Source organism: Taudactylus pleione, unplaced genomic scaffold (assembly GCF_031769625.1).
Source record: "Taudactylus pleione unplaced genomic scaffold, aTauple2 ptg000026l, whole genome shotgun sequence".
NCBI lineage: Eukaryota > Metazoa > Chordata > Amphibia > Anura > Myobatrachidae > Taudactylus > Taudactylus pleione.
In genome coordinates this window covers 2,574,727-2,595,299 of record NW_028284428.1, presented here as the reverse complement: position 1 = coordinate 2,595,299, position 20,573 = coordinate 2,574,727, and the positions used below count along the sequence as shown (strand labels likewise).

General features: G+C 46.2%; 1 protein-coding gene across 3 annotated transcripts in view; it reads right to left on the bottom strand.

The window, feature by feature from the left end:
- The window catches only part of ASB9 (ankyrin repeat and SOCS box containing 9), a 68,414-nt gene extending 60,550 nt beyond the window's left edge, over positions 1-7,864 (bottom strand). For 2 of the 3 annotated variants that reach the window (XM_088451582.1, XM_088451583.1), the window contains exon 1: positions 7,536-7,692. In XM_088451582.1, coding sequence (XP_088307708.1) covers positions 7,536-7,614 — 79 coding nt within the window. In that variant the 5' untranslated portion in view covers positions 7,615-7,692. Of the gene's footprint in view, positions 1-7,535; positions 7,693-7,715 lie in introns of those variants that run through there. The other variant, XM_088451585.1, reaches the window with a different exon arrangement.
- Between the last annotated feature and the right edge of the window lie 12,709 nt (positions 7,865-20,573).

The following is a 20,573-nucleotide window of genomic DNA, read 5'->3' as shown; positions in this document are numbered from 1 at the left end:
TAGGGTATTACTGATAGGGTATTAGCATTTGTTTGGCGATATGGGTTAGGTGATTATGGTTAGAGGTTATGGTTTGGGGGGGAGACGTAAGAAGCCCTGAAGAGGTATCAGCGCATATTATGTGCGCTGATACCGCTTCTACCCGATGTATGATCGGGAGGTTGGGCGGTAAATGACAGAGGCGCTATGCACCCCTGTCATTATCGGCGCTGCTATCTACAAGATAGCAGCGCTGATAGCCTGGACCATGTATGAACGGTCAGATCGCCTGACTGTTCAGGCCGCTGTAGCTGTCGCTATCAACAGCTACAGCCTGGCGCTACCCTATCCCCACAGCAGGGACAGCGTTGTCCCTGCTGTTACAGCTGCCGGCTCCATGCTGCACGCAGGGATCTCGCCACACTTGCAAGATCCCGTGCATTCTCAGTGGAGCCGGCCGGGTCTGAAACACAACGCATCAGCACTAGGCTGATGCGCTGCGGTCTCTAGCGGGTAGCGCCGGAGGTCTAAATCCAGCTCTGGGTTGGGCCCCGTAATTGCCGCATTCCCTGCACCTACTGTAGCTACGCCCGAGAGCTCAATTATCCAGGATTGAATGTGTTTGATGGCATCACTGCTGGCTGTACAGTAGTAGAGTCAAAAGAAGAGAGTACCGTGGCAGTGCAGGAGGATGTGTTACTATGGGGCTGTGATAGTGGTGCTGCAGAGGTGAGGTAATGTGTTACTACAGGGGGAAAGTGTTGCTGTAGATGGCCACACACCCAGTGATGGCGGGATCCTGCTTTGCAGCATTGCACACACTCCTGTTACCATCGGGACCTTTTAACAATGCTGCAAGCCCTTTTCCACTAGTATATTGTATGTATTCTACATGTTTAAGCAAAGTTTTATTGCGGGCCGTCAATGAGTACAATCTCCAAAGGCAGCCCTCAGGCTAGAGACGATTGTGCACCCTTGGATTAGATCATGGGCTGTTTTTAATACAAATATCTTTTCTCTGCTTGATATTGCTGAGATAATACTCCCTGGCCATAGAAAGGAAAATAACATCAAAATAATTATGAATGTCAGATATTGGGACAAATATTGAGTCTTTTTTAAGAGTTTTCAATGCAAATCAAAGGTGAACTGAAATGGGGAACACAAAATTTTTTTTATTTCTGGAACAATGAAAGATGACAGTTTTTAATTATACAGGTTGAGTCTTCCATAACCAAATATTCTGAAATATGGAATATTCCAAAATACGGAATTTTTGTTAGCATCACTGAAATAGTGAAACCATTGCTTTTTGATGGTTCAGTGTTCACAAACTTTGTTTAAGGCACACAATTATTAAAATTATTGTTTAAAATTACCTTCAGGCTGTGGACCTCATTCAGAGCCGCTCGCATCCAGCGTATGCAATTTTTCAAAGTCACGTCATGGGAAGCGATCGCTCGCCAAGGCATAAGCACACCCACTTTGGCTGTGCGAGCGATCGCTCTGTGTATGCTGACACCCATTAGCCTATGTCGAGATGCTCACTAGCACACGTCATCTCCAGGAAGTGTATTAAAACTGTATTAAAAAAAATCGGTAGTGATCGCAGAGCTTGTGGTTGCCTTGCCCTGCCGCAAGCACTGCGAGGACTTCAGTGTAAAAAGCAGGCATGTGACGTGTACTATGACGCTGTCTGTTAATTATGCACGCCTTAAAAACGGCATTGAAACACCCAGGCACGCCTGCGTTCGCACCTCCACTCCCCCGTTATTAGTGTCCTGCAGGGGCGGACTAGGCCGGGGGGCAGGGTGCCACCTGCCCCCCGGGCCGGTACAATCCAGTGTTCTAGGGCCGCCAGGCTGCGGCAGGCAGAGGATGCCTCTTCTGCTCTCCAGCCACTGCGCAGCTAGAGAGAGATCCAACTGAAGTGCAGGGACTAAAAGAAAATGGCTGCCCCATAGAAGACTACAAAAAGATGGCCGCCTTTGACCAATAGGGAGCCAGGTTTCTCTGCCCAGAAACGCAAGAGGCTGGAGAACGGGAATAGGGGGCGTGGCTTATCGAGTGGGAAGAGGAGCTGAAAAACTAAATTTTATGGCACCCATGGAAGTGAGAGTCAGAGGGGCTGAGGGCAGAGATGAGTTTCACAGAGTGGAGAGCCTGCTTCCTGTCTTCTCCACTCATACCAGGTAAGTGGAAGGGAGAGAGAGGGAGAGAGAGGGAGAGAGAGGGAGAGAGAGGGAGAGAGAGGGAGAGAGAGGGAGAGAGAGGGAGAGAGAGGGAGAGAGAGGGAGAGAGGGAGAGAGGGAGAGAGGGAGAGGGAGAGAGAGAGAGAGAGAGAGAGAGAGAGAGAGATGTTACCACACAACTGTTTAATTTTTTTCTGTTTAATATTTGTGACCAAAAATTTGTCATAAAGTTGTAACGGTACTTCCGTATCTTTGCGGCCCCTGGTTACGCTACATGCGTATTTTCACTATTCAGTGAAGATACGTAAGTAGCATAAACTTCAGGAAATACTATTCGGACCCTTGCGAGCTCGCTGCGCTCGCCACGCTGCAGACACGGTGGCTCGCTTCGCTCGCCACATGGATTTATTCCCCCTCTATGCCACTTGGATGGTAGGTAATGACGTTGGATGGTATGGAATCACGTTGGACACTGGCTTATAAGTTTCTGTCAAACGTCATTCCCTACCATCCAACATCATTCCCTACTATACAAGTGTGCATGGAGGGGGAATAAATCCATATGGCGAGCGAAGCGAACCACTGTGCCCGCAGCGTGCCGAGCGCAGCGAGCCCGCAGGGTCCGAATAGTATTTCCTGAAGTTTACGCTACTTCCGTATCTTCAACACACATCCGGCAGGGGGCCGCAAAGATACGGAAGTACCGTTGCAACTTGCATTAGTTCCACGGTATCACTATTTTTTAACTGGTAACTGCTGTGCATACAGTGTAATAATAACAGATAAAAAATTTTAGAGGTCTATGGGCCTGATTCAGAGCCGGACGCTATTTGCGGACGCTCGTTCAGAAAAAGGGTCTGGCTATTTAAATTAACCGCTCGCTCTTTGTGGTCAGTTGACGCCTCTATGTCTGAACAAGCGAACTAAATATGCGCTCACTATTTTGGAAAAAACGCCCCCTGGCCGCTTGCATCATACGTCATCTCCGCTATTTATTTGATTAATCGAGTACATCGAAAGGAGTATGAACTGCTCGCAGTGCTTGTGGTTGGATTTTCCTACCGCAATCATGCGAACAGTTCAGGCTAAAAGACAACCAAGTGACGGGGTAGATGACGCTGCTTTGTTAATTATGCACACCCTTAAAACGCCCGTTTTTGACCGTTTGGCACGCCTGCGTTCGGATCTCCACTCCCCGTTTTCAAGCACCTTCCCCTGTTCCCACCCACAAACGCCTCATTCTGTCACTCAAATTAGCAGGCATTCGCTATTTTGCGGGCACACGATTTTCGACCGCACTGACTGGTTCGCGCATGCGTACTAAAACCCTACCCATACGCATGCGCAGATGTGCAAACATTGCTCGGAGCGAACGAGCAGCCGCTTACATTGGGCTCTGAATCATGCCCAATGTACAAAGACTTGGAGAGAGATAAAGTGGATGGAGAAAACATACCAACCAATCAGCTCCTAACTGTCACTTTACAGGCTGTGTTTGAAAAATGACAGTTAGGAGCTGATTAGTTGGTACTTTATCTCCATCCACTTTATCTGATGTTACCGATATTTATGCGTGCATGCGATCGCGCACGCAAGTAGGAACGCATCAGTGGGCGTCTTTATGCTCGGGTGATGTTTGCTAACAGCATATTTTCACAGCTGCGAGCATGGGGAAGCACGGCTGCGTACGCATTAGCGTCCATCTCTGAATCAGGCCCCATGTCTCCAGCAGCCCAATCCACGCAAAGCACACATACGTACAGCTTTCACCTATGACTGCGAGACACCAGAGCACATGATTTACCTGAAGGATATGGAGCAGGCTGAATGCTTTGGGCCAGAATCCGGCAGGACAGGCATTATTAGATGCTACACACACAAGCTGCTGCTCATTTTGTAATTGTCAGTGAGAGGCGAGGGCGGACCGGCGGCTAGACACAGGCGGACAGTAGTTGAATAACACCTCACCATGAAGAGGCCCCTATATCTACTGTGACCTTAGCACAGTCTAATAGGGGTATTCAATATGAAACGTTAACTTCACTGTCGAAGTTAACGTTTCATATCTGAGTTTTTACCTGCGTTAAAGTATCGGGTACGCTCCCGCTTATCCCCGTATTCAATATAAAATTAACGAAAACGGGAACCTCCGAAGTTGGATTTGCGTAAAGTTACGAATTTGTCCTTAAAAAAATTGTAAGACCCCCCTAAAGTTGTAAAAACATGGGGGATCACTATGGGTACCCCCGTTTTAGCCTTTAATTGAAAGTTGGGGCTTTAAATAGCCGCAGCAGGTGCTTTTTTCCTGACATTGAAGAAGTGATGCAGAAGAGCACTTAGGTTATTTTTTTTTGTTTTTTTAAGTGGTCCCATCAAATTTGGGGTACATGAAAATGGGTACTAGCATATTTTTAAGTCCCTAAAGAAAGTTTTTAAAAATTCTGCATTTGTGCACCTGCCGCTATAATTCTATTCTAGAAAACACCTACCGCATACTTGCAGAATAACCCTGAAACTATTTCCCTATTGTTAATCATTTTTTTTCCCATTTTTTTTTTGTCACCCCAATTATTAAATACATTTTTTGGGGTGTCCCTATTTTTTTTGTAAACTTTTTTTGACAGTTCTTTTTTAAATGTCATTCCCAGGGGTGCAGGCTATTTTTTTTAAGCCTGCACCCCTAAACCCCAATTCTGCACTTTTTTTCGACACCTATTCAATGGTGAAAAGTTATCCCCGTTTTTTATCACAGACTTTTCGAAACTGCGAAAAGTGTCTGATATTGAATACGGTGTAAAACTAAAACCTGCGATAATGACGTCATACCTCCGATATTAACGCAAAAACGGACTTATCGCTCCCATATTGAATACCTCTATAAGCCTTTTTCTTTTTTTAAAAATCGTCCCACCACAATAAACAGCCTTAAATTGACCTGATTTTACGTAAACCACACCCCCAACATTATTGTCACACCCATTGTTAAAATTGCATTTGCTGGGCCACTTGCTTGTGTTTGCCCCCCAGGCTGAAAGTTGCCAGCCAGCCCCTGGTGTCCTGCCCCTGTTACTACCCACTCATTTTACTGGGCTGTCTTTGCTGGGCGAGTGAGCGGCCTGCGATCGCACAGAGTAGTTTGCGCACGCGCAGAATGAAGCATACGCATGCACGTTCACAAACCATCAGGCCACTTGCGAGCGGCTCTGAATCAGGTCCTGTGTGTATAAGGTGTATATGAAACATAAATGAATTTCATGTATGTTCACAAACTTTGTTTAAGCCACAAAATTGTTGAAAATATTGCATAAAATAACCTGCAGGCTGTGTGTATAAGGTGTATATAACACATAAATGCATCCTGTGTATAGATTTGGGTTCCAGTCCCAAGAAATTTCATTATGGTATGCAAATATTCCAAAATACGGAATTTTCTGATATCCAAAATACTCCTGGTCCCAAGCATTTTGGATATGGGAGACTCAACCTGTATTGTATTAGTAGAGAATCATTATTATATATCCATATGATGTGCTTTCAAAAAACAGGCAGGGGGGAATTGCCAAAATTTTCGGGAGCCTCCTGGCCATTCTGGGAGATTAGGCTAGTATGACACACACACACATACAGATGTACACTGTGCAGTGCAGTCTGCCTATGAAGGATGAGCTAAATACTCTCAAGGCTGATGAGGTTTTCCAGGACTGGGTAAATGTTAAATAAAACAAAGCTGATCAAATTTTAGTTTATTAAAACTTTCAGAATTTTAAGAAACGAAAACGATACATGTCGTCTGCCACAAAACATAAAAGTGTCAGATAAAGGTTGGAACATAGTAATCCACGTAGGTAACTTTAGAAGACATACACTGCCTGAGGGTCATGGAATGGAGGTAAACATAAAAAGCTTTTTGGCACATGGTAAATAGGTCTAGACTGTAGTGTCTATTCAGCAGTTACTATAAGTGCTAAGGGTGGGCACACATTAGAACGACGGGCAATCGAGACTAATCCCCTTCATCCCAGACCATCCGTACACACTGTGCAATTTAATGAAGGACAGAACGATATCTCATCCATCCTTCATTAAACTGCACCACTTTGTACACAATATCTTCTGATTGGTTGTGCAGCACGGCCGACCAAAACATATTGTGTACGACCAGCGGGAGTGCGCAATTGTGCATACACACTGCACGATATCCTTTCTTCCTCAAAGCTTTCCAGCGCTCATCTTAACCTACTACTCTATGCTCCTTTATCACTATCTAGCCCATCTGTGTCTCCCCTGTTTGTCTGTCCCTCCCCTTAGAATGTAAGCTCTCACGAGCAGGGCCCTCTTCCCTCACGTGCTTCTCTTTGCCTTACTTTTACTTTCATTTGCAGCCGCACCTAACACTTGGTTGCTGACACCATGCTGCTTATTTAGGTGTTATGCAGCAATTTTTATAAATCATGTACTTGTCCTGCATTGTTTGTACTTTTAATAACTGTTGTCTTGTGTGCTCATTTGTTTCTGTACTTTGTAAGGCGCTGCGGAACCCTTGTGGCGCCATATAAATAAAGGATAATAATAATAATGATATGCACGATTTGTCGTTCCAATTTGCCTGGAAATTACAAATTGTGCAGATATCATCCTAGTGTGTATCCACCGTAAGTGTTTTGTTATTTCAATGAGCAGATACAATTACCCGTGGGTTTAACGCCCGGGCTACTCAATTATTAGTAAATTTCCCCGCGTGGCAAATCGGCGGGTAGCGCGTGTTAACCCATAGATTCCACCTTAAGTTCTGGAGTCCATGGGTTTCCTCACGCGTTACGCCCCAGAGGTTGCAAGGGAAAATCTGCATTAAGGTCACCCTCCTGGGTGTGATGCGCAGGGTTGTGGCACTTAATTGAATAGCGCAGGGCTGACAATTAGGTAAACCCCGCAGCTAATTGAATCTGCCCCCTAGTGTATCTTTATGCATTAACAAACCAGCACCCAAATCAAATGATTAGCACTTTGCCTTAAATATAAAATGCTGTATTGTCTAGTAAATGTATAACTATATTTAATTTTTTGTTTTTAATAAAATTTGACAGCAGCAAATGTCCTAGGTAGGTTTTTGTAGCAAACTCCTTAATATAGTGTTTCCTTATGAGATATTAAATTCTGACCAAAAATCTTTCTTTTTAAGTCTAATAAAGCTGCTATTAGTTTTTCCATGCTGTAATAATTACCCTGCAGCACTGCACAAAATGTTGGAGCTTTATAAACAAAGACAAACGTATTAATGACAGCTGATCATACCATGCTAAGAAATAAAGGTGACTGAGTAATATGATAAACCAGTCACCGTCTCAGCTCAGATCCAATACTTACCGCTCATCAATGGATTTGGGGCTTGTGTCCTAATATCCTGAAAGTGTCCTCGGCTCCTATCTGCTCCACCAGACTCCATCACGACTCAAAAATAAAATTCCACAAGGAATATCAGTGCCTGGTTACATAAGTGACGTATTAAACTAGTGGGAAGATGCAGATGACAGACCTGTGCAGTACCTGTGTAACCCGAGACCAGGCATTCAGCCATAATAAAATCACCTCCCTTCCCATCAGTTTCAAACTTCATGGAAACACAGGAAAACTGTGCGGCTCTCACACAAAAAGCTGCATTGATGTCACACGCTTCTACAGCCACGACCTATCAGCTGGAGGATATAACCGGCATGTACTTTGTTTCAATGAAAAATAAATATATATCTTTGCCAAAAAGAAAAGTGTGAGAAAGAGAAGGAGGGGTAACAACACAGTAATACGGTTAGGCAACTTCAGCAGAAAAAATGCCTGAGGTATATACAGGAAGTGAAACAAAAAGCTTCTTAACAAAAGACAGCAATTATCTATGGCAACACCCAATAATATAGAATTACTTACACAAATCATTGGAAGCTTAAAACAATTGGGCACGACTCTATGGCACTTCTTATTTCCTGTGTATATGTACAGTAACAGACTATTGCATATCATTTCTGTGACATAAATTTATATATATATATATATATATATATATATATATATATAGACACACACACACACACACACACACACAAGGCCGTAGCTAGGGTAGTGCGGACGGTGCTATCGTACAGGGCACCACAGGTCAGGGGGCGCTGTTTGGGTATGTCAAATTTCTGTTTATTATTATTATTCTTGCTTGTAGCTTCCTCTTATTTCATCCCCAGCATCTCCTGGCTTCTCGTATCTCTTCCCTGGCCCTTCCCCATGAAGCCATGGTCCTTTTTTGGGTGCATTATGTCCCTTTGAAAAATGGGGGGGGCGCCAGTGCTCTTTCTGGCACAGAGCACCAAAAACTCTAGTTATGGCTCTGTATATATTTATATATATATATATATATATATATGTATACACACACATATATAGTCCAAATAGGTCCACACTCTCGTCTTCAATAATAAATTGCTGGGGTGACACACCCATATGGGATCACAATAATCCTCTTCATGCAAAAGTAGAAAAAGGGAGGGGGGGTAGCACTCACCAGTCTTCTTAAAAACATCTCTTTATTGCATCTCAGTAAAAATGTTACAACATTTCAAAATCTGACGTTTCGGTCATGTGCATGGACCTTTGTCAAGGTTGAACCTTGACAAAGGTCCATGCACAGGACCGAAACGTCGGATTTTGAAATGTAAAATTTTTACTGAGATGCAATAAAGAGATGTTTTTAAGAAGACTGGTGAGTGCTACCCCCCCCCCCCTTTTTTTCTTATTTTTTTATATATATATATATATATATTATAACTACCGGTATTTATGGTACTATAGACAGGGGTGCTCACTTTAACAACACGTATCCTAAGCCGCAATACAAAGATTTGCAGGGTCCGATTCTGAGTCAGAAGTATCTGCAGTCGCATTTCCGTTCGGCTACGGAGCCTATTTACTCCCTTCTGCTAATGCCAGAAACCTAGAGGAACATCGTGCGCGCCGTGGAGCATCCTCAGAATCCCTCCAGGCGGCTGCACAGACTGCAGGATTCATGACTGGAACATCCAAAAAAAACGCTCCAGATGGCACTGCAGCAGCGATACTGGTGGCAGGGTACCATTCCAGACACCCTTCTTACCGATGCAAGAGCCGTGGGGTAGCAACGGTTCCGCTCACAGAGCCCTGCACAACGTCTCCGCTTGCACGCCGCTAGTTACAACCCTGATCTGTACTTGCACCATACATGCCTACCCTCCCATAATTCGCAGGAGGCTCACCATTTTTCGGGTAACTCCCCGCACCCCCAGAAGGGTAAGCACTTCTCCCGCATTCTGCCCACTTCCTAGTGAATTGGGCAGAATGGGGAGAATTTCCGCGGCGATCGCAGGTCTCCGTGCAGGGGGTGGGGCTTAATGACGCGATTCTTCTTGAGTCGCGTGATTTGGCCCCACCCCCTATTTAAATTTGAGCCAAACTCGGCGGGGCTTACTGACATGAATCATCAGGCCCCACCCCCCATCGCCACCCTCCTGCTTCTCTTACTCGGGCTTCTCCCATCCCAGATGTCTAATTTCCATCCATATGCTATGAGCGAGCAAGGAAGTTGGCATACATGTATGTGCAAGTACTACTTATTATGTGCCTGTTATGCCCATATTTAGATTTGAGATGCTCCTAAAGGGGCCTATCCATTACACGACTTTTGGAACGATCCGACCAAAACTAGGAGGTTTTGTTCGCATTATACACAAAGTAGTGTAATGTATAGCTGGCAAGGATCAGCTATGCGTATGCACGCTGGGTCCTTGCCGTCCCCGACTATCTACGGAACATGCTGGTCAACCTGACGACGATCGTCAGGTTCCCCATGTTCACAGATAGGAGGTCGGGATTCTGCACTGAAAGACGTTCAGTGAACACCGTTCAGTGCGGGCACCGCACCCGGCGACCTGAAGGACTGAACGCTAGACATTCAGTTTTTCAGCTTGCCTAATGGATAGGCCCCTTAACTGTAACACAAACCTAAATATGGGGATCACAAATGTAACTTTTCGCAGGAATGTAAACCTATGTGCACCATTTTAATTACCACCTAGGTGTGTACTGAGTAAATTGGCTAATGTTGGCAGATATTGTAATTATTTATGATAAATGCTAATGGTAGGGAAACAGATGAGAGTGGAGTAAAAGGTTGAGGAAGTTGCATTCTAGGAATTACCCTGCAGGCTAATACAGCAGGCAACCGACTCCCACCTGCTTCCTCGCCCTGTAGTAATACAGACACAGCTAATCTTAAAGCCCTAAATTACATACCATGTCTGTAAGGGATCAGCACACACCCAGTTATACTGACATCAATAGATTTGTTTTGGGATGTCAATGTAGCCCTCATTACCTAGCTGCAATTTAATGCAGATCTATGTACTAAGTTAATGGTAAAATAAGTGAATCTACTTTATTTGCAAATAATGCTTATATGGACTTTCCTAGTATTTAAAAACCACACAGACTACATTGGCCATGCTCAACAGTACATTCAGCTGTTTCCATCAGTGGCCAATCATTAGGTTAGGACTGGGGCAGTTACACAGAGACATCTGCAGCAACTGATCTGTATTATTACTAGACAACCTAAATGACACGCTGATCTGCAGTCCTGGATTATCACCTCACTGTCTTCCACAATCTCAAATTCTAAGCATGTACAGTAACTTTATAAATAGCTGGTTCTCAGAGTAATAGTAAAAAATGAGGATGAAAATTAATAAAATGAAAATAAAACCATACTATAGCACCGTAATAGGGTTCAGTATATTTGTTAGACATTCACATTGCTGACGTGAGAATGTCGACATTGGTCATGTCGACACGGATATTGTCTGCATTTTTAGCATGTCCACATACTGTTTTCCATATTATTATGTCCCTAAACTTAACGGTAACCCTAACTCAACCTAGAAATGGAGAGTGATAAAGTGGTGAGAGAAAGTACAAACCAATAAACTCCTAACTACCATGTTACAGGCTGTGTATGGAAAATGGCAGGAGCTGATTGGTTGGTAGTTTATCTCCATTTTCTCTCTCTCCAAGGCTTAGTACATCTACCCCAATATCAACATTTGTGAGGTCAGCCTTCTGTCAATGTCAACTAATAGTAGTAGTACTGCACTAGTACAGTGATTTGACTAGTTTGCCTACATGGTGACATTCCTGTCCTAAACACTTATTGCTCCATGTGTCATTATACAATGCTTTGTAATATACCCTGTAGTGTTCCATTATGTATCATACTAGACCATGATAACCCATTTTATGCTTTTTGATATTCTGCTACCAGTTTGTGCAGGCAATGGTAAATACTGTAACATACAGCTGAACTGAACTTCTATGTGATTCACAACCATCTTGTATACTTTAGTAATACGTACTCTACTCCCCCATAGTCCCTTGTGACCTATGTACACCTCATGCCCCAAGGAAGGTGCAGGCACAGCACCAGCTTTTATACAGGGTGAGACAAAAGGGAACCTGAGCTCCACCAGTTACTCTTTGTTTTCCTGGCTGTCTCCATCTATAGTACGTCTGCTATAATTCTCACTGCTTTGATTTTTGCCCACCAAAGTTTAAAGAGCCAAACAAAGTAAATGACAACCCTGGTCGGTACTTTGCCAGGCTCAGTGTCACACTCAATAATACATTCTACAGCATAATATTTAGCGATACTTTTTTTTTTATTTGTAAATGTAAAAATACCGAATAAATTTGACATTGCGAAAAAAAAAATGCAAAACATGTATTGCTAAAAAGGCAATCTATTGTTAATGGCATGCAGTTGAGGTTTTTAGCTCACAAGGGATTCTGGGCCTGATTCAGAGCCGGACGCACTGACTCAGGGCCCTCCCACCTAAAAATGGAGCGGCCTCCTGGCCGCTCGCATAGCTGTGGGTGACCACCCACAGCTTATGCGAGCGGCCAAAAAGATGGTCGCGATGGTCAAGACCATCGCGCTTGCGACGAGACCCAGGAGTGCTTTTGGCTCTATCAGAGCCAAAAGCACTCCCACTGACATCACTAGTGATGTCAATGGGGCCGGCCCCAGCCACGCCCCCGGCACGCCCACCAAAGGGGGCGTGCTGCCACTCACCATCCCTCCCTCCTGCATTAGGGCACCATCGACCGGCTTGCGAGCACTCAGCGCTCGTGAGCGGGTCTGAATTAGGCCCTCTGTGTATGCAACAGGAAACTTTCATTGTGTATAATAATAATAATTACTTAACTATAGAATAGATTGTATGTTAGGAAACTTACAGGCAGTACACTGTACAAATGAAACAATACGCCTTATTACTTTTTAACAATTTTATTGTAAAAAAAAGAGAAAAGAAATATGACAAAATCCGTAACTATATAATTCTATATTGTCCCCTAAATGTATGTTGACAATAGAATAAATTTGTGTGAGCAGGAATTTATAGCAGGCAGGCTTTTGACAGTGCCACTAATCCAGAGTAAACTATGAAATGCAGCTTGATTCAAGGTGTCTCTCTCCTCGAAATGTTGTCTATCAGGATAGTTTGGATTACACTTAAGCTTTATGTAATTGTTGGAATAGTCTAGTATTACATGACTTTGCTTAGTTAGACATCAGTGCCTCCCTCTAGTAAAATTAGGATACTGTGGTGGGTTTCCATACAAAGGGCCTGATTTTGAGTCAGATGCAATTAGAAAAGCGGACTCACGGATTTGAGCATACAGCACAAGCGCCAAAGTAAGAAGTCGCCAACTGTGCATTTTCCGGATTAGCCATACACACACTTCCGGAGTTTGGTAGTGCGTACGGACTGAAACATCTATCGATGTACCACACTTTCAATGTATGAGCATTACTTGGTGGTAACTGGGCGGCGACCATGCAAACGCACTAAACTGTTCCATCTTGTGGGAGTGTCGTGGGCGGCGTGTAAGCCATGCTTGATCGTAGTGCTCGGACGCCTGTTTCTGATTTATCTTTTACACCCAACATATATTTGGTGCAGTCTTTATACTAATGATGACAGTTGCAACCTGGGAGGTAAAATTAGTGTGTTAGACAGGCTTACACACACATGCAGACGCATGGTTCTTGGGATACTTCGTTCACATTAGCCTAAAGAAGCAAGGAGCCTGCCGCAGCCGCGAGGAAAAGAGGCTGCATATGCATCCGACTTGGAATCAGGCCCAAAACATACTGATGACTGTAAACCACAAAAACTTTAGGGCTCCTTTAATCCGGCTTAGCCTGGGCATGGTCTAATTTTTTCTGGATTTACAGTCAGAGATGTTGGGGAGTATGGTGTGCCGGAGACCTTAGTGTACAGTACATCACTGCCATCATCTTTTCCTGTACCACGATTCCTGGCCATCCCGGTTACTAGGCACAGCACCTAGAATAGGGTTTTTCAACACAGAACATGTGTGTACACATGCTTCTATTTAATAGAGACCGGAGATTAAATTTACAGTCCTAGCCTCCATCTTATCAGGACCTATGGGACGCTAGAAATAAATAAAGGACATTTAGGGCCGTATTCAATTAGAGGCGAAAAGCCGTAATCGATGAAAGTTTTACCTATTGCCACTTTTCGCCTGGTCGTAAATTATCTCTAAATTCAGTTCCAGCCGGAATTCGCCTACGCGGAAACTCAATGCCATGTAACAGGCGAAAAAGATTTGCCTATGAATAGCAGGTGAAAAGAAATGCAAAATCTTTATTTTGGTGTGCAAACGTGGTGAAAACGAACCAGAAACCTTGGCACAGCCCCCCAAAGGCCAAATCTTGAAGAAGAAAAAAACACCCCAAAAAAGTACTTTCATTTGTGGGGTGAAAAAGTAAAAAGTTGGGGGACAAGCATAAAAACTAACGAAATAGACTTCTGGGGGGCTGCAAGGATGGGTCAGGTGTTTTTGGGATTGCAGGTGCATGTAGCAGCTGCATTTTTTACACTTTTTAAAAGTTCACTTTAGAAACATTTAAATATGCTTGCACCCATTTTCAAGTAGCCCAAATTTGACTGGAATACTTATTTTCACTCAAAAATACTGCTTTATGCCATTCTTCACCACTTTTGCATAAACCTAAGAAGCTATTTAAATGACTTAAGTACCCCAAACATTTTTATTAGGGGTATTAGTACACATGTACATTGATTCCCTATGTTAGTGCATCATTTTTTGGGGTACAGACTGACTTCCCCACTTCTGACAGTACTTTCCGCCTATTCCGCATTCGCCGCTTTCCATTTTCGTGTGGTCTGGAATTGAATAGAGCGAAACCTTTCCGACTTTTTGCCTCTAATTGAATACGGGTCGAAGTCAGAAAGAAGAAAATGTGAGCTGATCGGTGATGTGAGTAGTGTAGGGGAAATAAAATGTTGCACCTATAACAGATCAGAGTCAGAAGGAAGAGCAGGAATCATTATTATCACAATGAATAATTTACTACAAAAGGACTGACTGGTACTTATTGAGCGCAATGGTATTCCTTGTTGGCCCGTCTTTAATAGTAATCTAATGTGGTATCACAGTTACATCTTGGCAGCTTGTGCAAGCTCTTTAGAAATTGTTGGCGCTGAAAACAAACTACACATACAGGTCATAGCATCTCATTTTACAAAAATGCGCCTGTTTGGGTGATGTGCACCTGCATCAAGTGCATGATCTTATTCTGGTTTTGGAAGTGATACTTTGCACAATGTTTTGTATTATTGTGAATATGATAGGAACACATGTGACTTAGGTTTTTCATAATTTAATTGTGTTAGTATTTCTACTTCAGGGTCCATAGGGTATCCACAGGATACCTTGGGGTATAGGCGATGGCGGCAGACATCCAGGCACCACAGAGTTAAATTTTCAGCCTCCCAGGATGCACTGGGGTCCCTCTCCTATACCCGGCCCCCGAGCCTCAGGCCACCCAGTTTTCGTAGGTGCCTGGCCGGACCAGTCGCACCGTACAGAGGTGGGTCTTTTTAAGGCCCCTGAATATTTCTTCGCAGCTGTGGCTGCACAACTAGAGTGCTCCAGCATAGGACAGTCAGTATTGACGTCCATGCTGTCACTCCTACACCCCGCCGGTACCAGAACGCCGGTACCGATCCGGGGATGCTGGTAGGTAGCTGGGGTCACAGCTAGCGGTGATCCCCGGCTACCTGGACTGTGGCCGGATGCATGGGGAACAAGGTAAGCGGCGGGGTCCCGCGGTGGGCACCCGCCGGTAACACAGTCCTGTTTGGTCCCCAGGCAGGGGGCTCCCTGGGGACCGGCTGCGCGTGGGGCCAGGTACTGATCCTGCGCCTTCCACTAGACCACCAGGGACAGCGGACCACAGCATGTGCGGTACAGCGCGGCGTCCCAGGGGTTAATAGCAGGCCAGGGGAGAACGCCTTCCCTGTCTCACAGCCGGCGTCTCCCCCGCTGCACAGTGCCATTCCACAGCGGTCTGAGCGGGCTGTGTCAGCGCTCCTCCCCCGGGCCCTGCCTTCTCTCTGCTCCTCGGTGGCCATTTTCTCACTACATGTGCTGGGGATGGCAAACGCTGCTGGAAGCTGATACAGATGCCATTGCGGTCCGGGTCCCCCGCATACCTCTCCTTCAATTAAGGTCAGTGTATGCAGCACTGTTTCCTACCAGGCTCTGGTCTGTGTAGTTGATCGCAGTGCTTGTAATGCAGGATGTTATCTGTGCATTGTATGTGACTTAAATGCTAGCGCTGTTTGCCTGTACTTTCATTTCTGACTGTCAGCCTTTTCCTATCCCTGTTCTTCTGCTACAGCCCTTGCGGTGCGGTGTCGCAGGGTGTTTATTACCTCACAGTAAACGTGGTTTTTCTGTGTGGGAGGTCACATACGCTCCGTTCACACTCCTCATGTCGGAAAGTGAACGAGGATATCCTCTTCCAGCTATAATGTACTGATATCATGTGCAGTTAGCGGAGGGATATGTAGACGCTGAGGGTTTATGGAGGGCATATTGTATTATATATCACGCCCCATTTCTGTCACTGTGCCTGCACAAAAAAAGGGGACTGCCCTCGGCTGGCTAAGATGCTTACAGCCTTTGTGGGCAACGCCCCCTGCATTTCCCCATAGGGGTTATCGCAGCCTGTGGTGGTCTCATCACATGCAGGGGTCCCTGGACAGTTGATGGTACCCCAGTGTATCCTGTTTTTCGCCCCCCCAGGTCTCGCAGGAGCCTGTGTGGGTGAATTTATTGTCCAAATGGTATAGCACCTGATGGACGTTTTACAGGGGGAGTCACCATTTCGGCCTTCTAAACGGCCTTTCGGGTCTTCGACGGTTAAAGACATGACGTCTGATGACGGTGACATTATTGACTTTTTCAGACACGAGCCCCTTAGTGCAAAGGAGGCGTAGTCTGGGTCTAAAGTCTATATACCTGGCCTTCTACGGGCAGTCCGTGCGGCTTTGGTTATTACATATCCCCAGTGGCTAAATCCAAATATGCCTTCTTTAAGGATAAGGGTGTTGCCACTGTAATTCCTCTATCTGGTCAGGTGGATCATTTAGAGGAGGCGTGGAAATTTCGGGTAAGCGGTTCCAGCCTCAAAAACAGTTGACCTTTTGCATACCCCTTTTGCGGATAATGACATTTCCGAATGGGAGTTACCTTTACGGGTAGATTCTCATGTTACACGCCTAGTGAGGAGTGCTACGTTGCCCATGCCCTCCAGGTCCTCTTTGAAGGAGGTTCCAGATTGCAAGGTGCAAATATATCTAAAATCCAATATTCCCTTGCTGGAGGGGCTTCCAGGCCGGCTATGGCCGTGTGCTGGGGGGCCAGAGCCATGGAACACTGAGTAGGTAAACTGGATCTCTGCACACTGACTCTCCAGCAGAGCAGGTGGATAGTGGCAAATTCTCAGAGACTTTGCCACGTTCATAATGAGACGGTCTTACATACAGTATAGCCTACTCCTTTCCAGAATCTCCTCGGCAGCAGTAGCGGCTTGCCGCTCCCTGTGGTTGCGCTTGGAAAGCGGACGCAGATTCCATTTGGAATGCTTTGCCTTTTATGGGACAAGTCCTGTTTGGCCCTCGTCTGGACGCAATTGTGGCCCTGCAGGCAGCAGCTACGTCTGCGTGTCTGCCATCGGCTACAGTCCCATCAGGGTCTGGGACTTTGTCTTTTCGGCCCTGTGAGGCCAGGGTAAGTCTAAAATACAGCTTTCCAAGACAGTCAGTAGCCAGGAAATCTGCTCAGCCATAAGAACAGGCTTGGAATACAAGACGTCCTACTCCCAAGTTGGACTATAAGCCTTCAGCCTCACAGGACGGGCCTCCTCTCGGGAGCCCCCAGAGTTGGAGGCCGGCTTCTCCAGTTCGCCCAGTGCTGGTGTCTGACCACCACGGACACTGGGGTTAGAGAAGTATTTTCTTGAAGGTATGTCCTCTCTTCCCGGTATAAGCCTCCCAGACGGTTTTTCGTTACAGGTCTTCTGTCAATTCAGGACAAGGCCCTGTAATTTTTGAGGGTGTTACACTCTATGTTCCAGGCAGGAGTTATAGTACCTATTCCGTTGCCCCAAAGGGGAACGAGGTATTACTCCATCCTCTTTCTGGTACAGAAACCCAATGGGGCTTACCAGGACATTCTCAACCTCGAATCCTTCAACAAATTCTTAAGGGTTCCTCGGTTCGGGAGGGGGACCCTGCATTCCATCATTCAATGGAGCCTGGGAATTTTGTGGTGTCGTTGGATATATTCAGGGTGACTACCTGAATATCCCTCTTTTCTTAGTACACCAGTGTTTTCCTCAGGTTTGCAGTGGTCGATAAGAGTTTCCAGTTTCTGGCATTGCCCCTTGGTCTGGCCTCCGCGCCTCACGGTTTACCAGGGTCATGGTAGTTATGGCAGCCCACCTGCGGATGCAGGGGGTCCGCTTGTTACCCTATCCGAGTGACCTCCTGTTGTTACCACGGTCTCCAGAGATACTTCAGTGCCATATGCAATGGACAATATCTGTGTTGCTACGTTAGGGCTGACTGATAAACTGGAAATGGTCCTCTCTGATTCTTCACAGAGTATGCTCCATATGCCAACATCTGAGGATCTTTGTGATTGAGGAAAAGATCTCTGCATTACAGGCAAAGGTACGCAGTTGCCTGCAGAGTCGCCGAGTGTCTATACACTTGGCAATGTGGTTCCTGGGTTCCAGGATGTCGCTGTTCGACATGGTGGAGAGTACCCAGCTTCACTCTAAAGAACTTGATCCTCTCCGGATGGGATGGATTGCCCCATAGGATAAAGGGCCTGATTCAGACCCACTCGCGAGCGGCTGTCCGCTCGCAAGTGGGTCGATGTTATGGACTGAGCATGCGCACGACGGAGGGAGCTCCGTCGTGCGCATGCGCCAGACGCGACGAGCGAAGGAAAGTCCTTCGCTCGTTGTGTCCGATCAAAGGGGGCGTGCTGTCAATGTTGATTGACAGCACGCCCCCTTTGGTGGGCGTGCCGGGGGTGTGCCTCCCTGACGGGGGCGTTCCTAAGGGAACGCCTCCCGTCAGAAGCCGGCCCACTGACATCACTAGTGATGTCAGTGGAAGTGATTTTGGCTCTGATAGAGCCAAAATCACTCCGGAGCTTGCGGTTGAAAACCTCAACCGCAGGCTCCGGCTCGCAAATTCGATGGTCGCGATGGTCTCGACCATCGCGACCATCACAATGCACGCTCGTATAGCCTGTGGGTGGTGACCCACAGCTATACGAGCGTCCAGGAGGACGCTCCATGAAAATGGAGCCCGGCCCTCATTCAGAGCATGCGCTCTGCTCAGAGCGTACGGCTCTGAATGAGGGCCAAAGTCAATAGGCTTTCCCCGGAGGTTTGTCTCTCTCTGGCCTGGTGGCTGCAGAAAGCTCACCTAAACAAGGGGCACCCCCTTTGGGATTGCGGACAGGGTCCTTCTGACGACGGACGCCAGTATCCGTGGCTGGGAAGCAGTGACGGGTCCACACTTGTTCCAGGGCAGGTGGACACCAGTAGTTTTTGCGCTTCCCATAAACATCTGAGAACTCTGAGCAGTATTCAAGGTTCTCCAGCATGCAGGACAGGTCCTCCACGGAAATACCGTGCAGGTACAGTCTGACAACGCCATCATGATGGCTTATGTAAGCCACCTAGGAGGTTCCCGAAGTCAGGCGACACTAACAGTGGTGTCCCGAATTCTGGCTTGGGTGGAAGGCTATATCCCTGCCGTCATCGGCAGTGTTCATTCAGGAATCCTCAGATGGAAAGCAGGCTTTCTCAGCCATCAAGACGTGCATTCAGGGAAATGTCCTCTTTGTCAGGAGGTGTTCAATCTTCTGGTGAACAAGTGGAGCCTTTCAGAGATGAGACTCTTCTGATAGACGTAGGTAGGTCCAATGGACCTTCCAAGTTGTGTACCTCGTCCCTCCGTTATCCCTTCTTCCTCCAGTAATAGCAAGAAGGAGGCACGCTCCTGCTGATAGCTCCAGCGTAGGCCAGATGGCACTATTACTCAGATCTTCGGAGCCTCTCAGTTAACACTCCGAAGCTGTTGCCTCTACGCCCGGACCTGTTGTCTCAGGATCCTGGCTGATACCCAGACCTGTGTTGTCTGTCCTTGACGATGTGGCGGTGGAGACTGCCCTCTTAAGGTCTAGGAGTTTTTCCAGCTCTATAGTTAACAGGGGCTCTGTCCATGCTAAGAGCTCGGAAGTTTTTATCTGCAAGAATTTACCATTAGGTATGGTATACTTTCTTTCAGGTGTCGCCCTAGAGGCTAGGCTCCTCGGGTATTCCGGATATCCAGAGATTGGCTTTCCTACAGGTGGGCTTAGATAACGGTCTTCGCCTTGCTTACCTGAAGGTGCAGGTTTCTGCCCTGTTAGTATGGTTTCAGTGTAGGATTGCTACTCTTCCTGATGTCTGCACCTTTGTGCAGGGTGTACGTTATATTCAGCATCCCTTTGTTTCACCTGTGGCTCCTTGGGATTTGGCTGTGGTCCTTAGGGCTCTCTGAGGACCGCCATTTGTTCCACTGGGCTCAGTGGATTTCAAATGGCTTACGGCTAGGACTGTATTCCATCTGGCTCTTAATTTGGCCAGTAGGATCTCAGAATGGGAGGCTCTGTCATGTAGACCTCCCTTTTTCTCATCTTTCCTAGGAACAGGGCAGTGCTTGCCTTTACTTCCCCAGTCCTGTCTGCTGGTGAGGCCTATTTGGCTGTGGTACGGGCGCTAAGAATTTAAGTTGACCGTACCAGTCCATTTAGGAAATCAGACTCTCGGTTTTGTCCTTTCTGATTTCCATAAAAAGGGTTGGCCTGCCACTACGCTAACTTTGGCAGGATGGATTCACAGGTCTTCCTGTTCCATCCTCTATTAAAGCT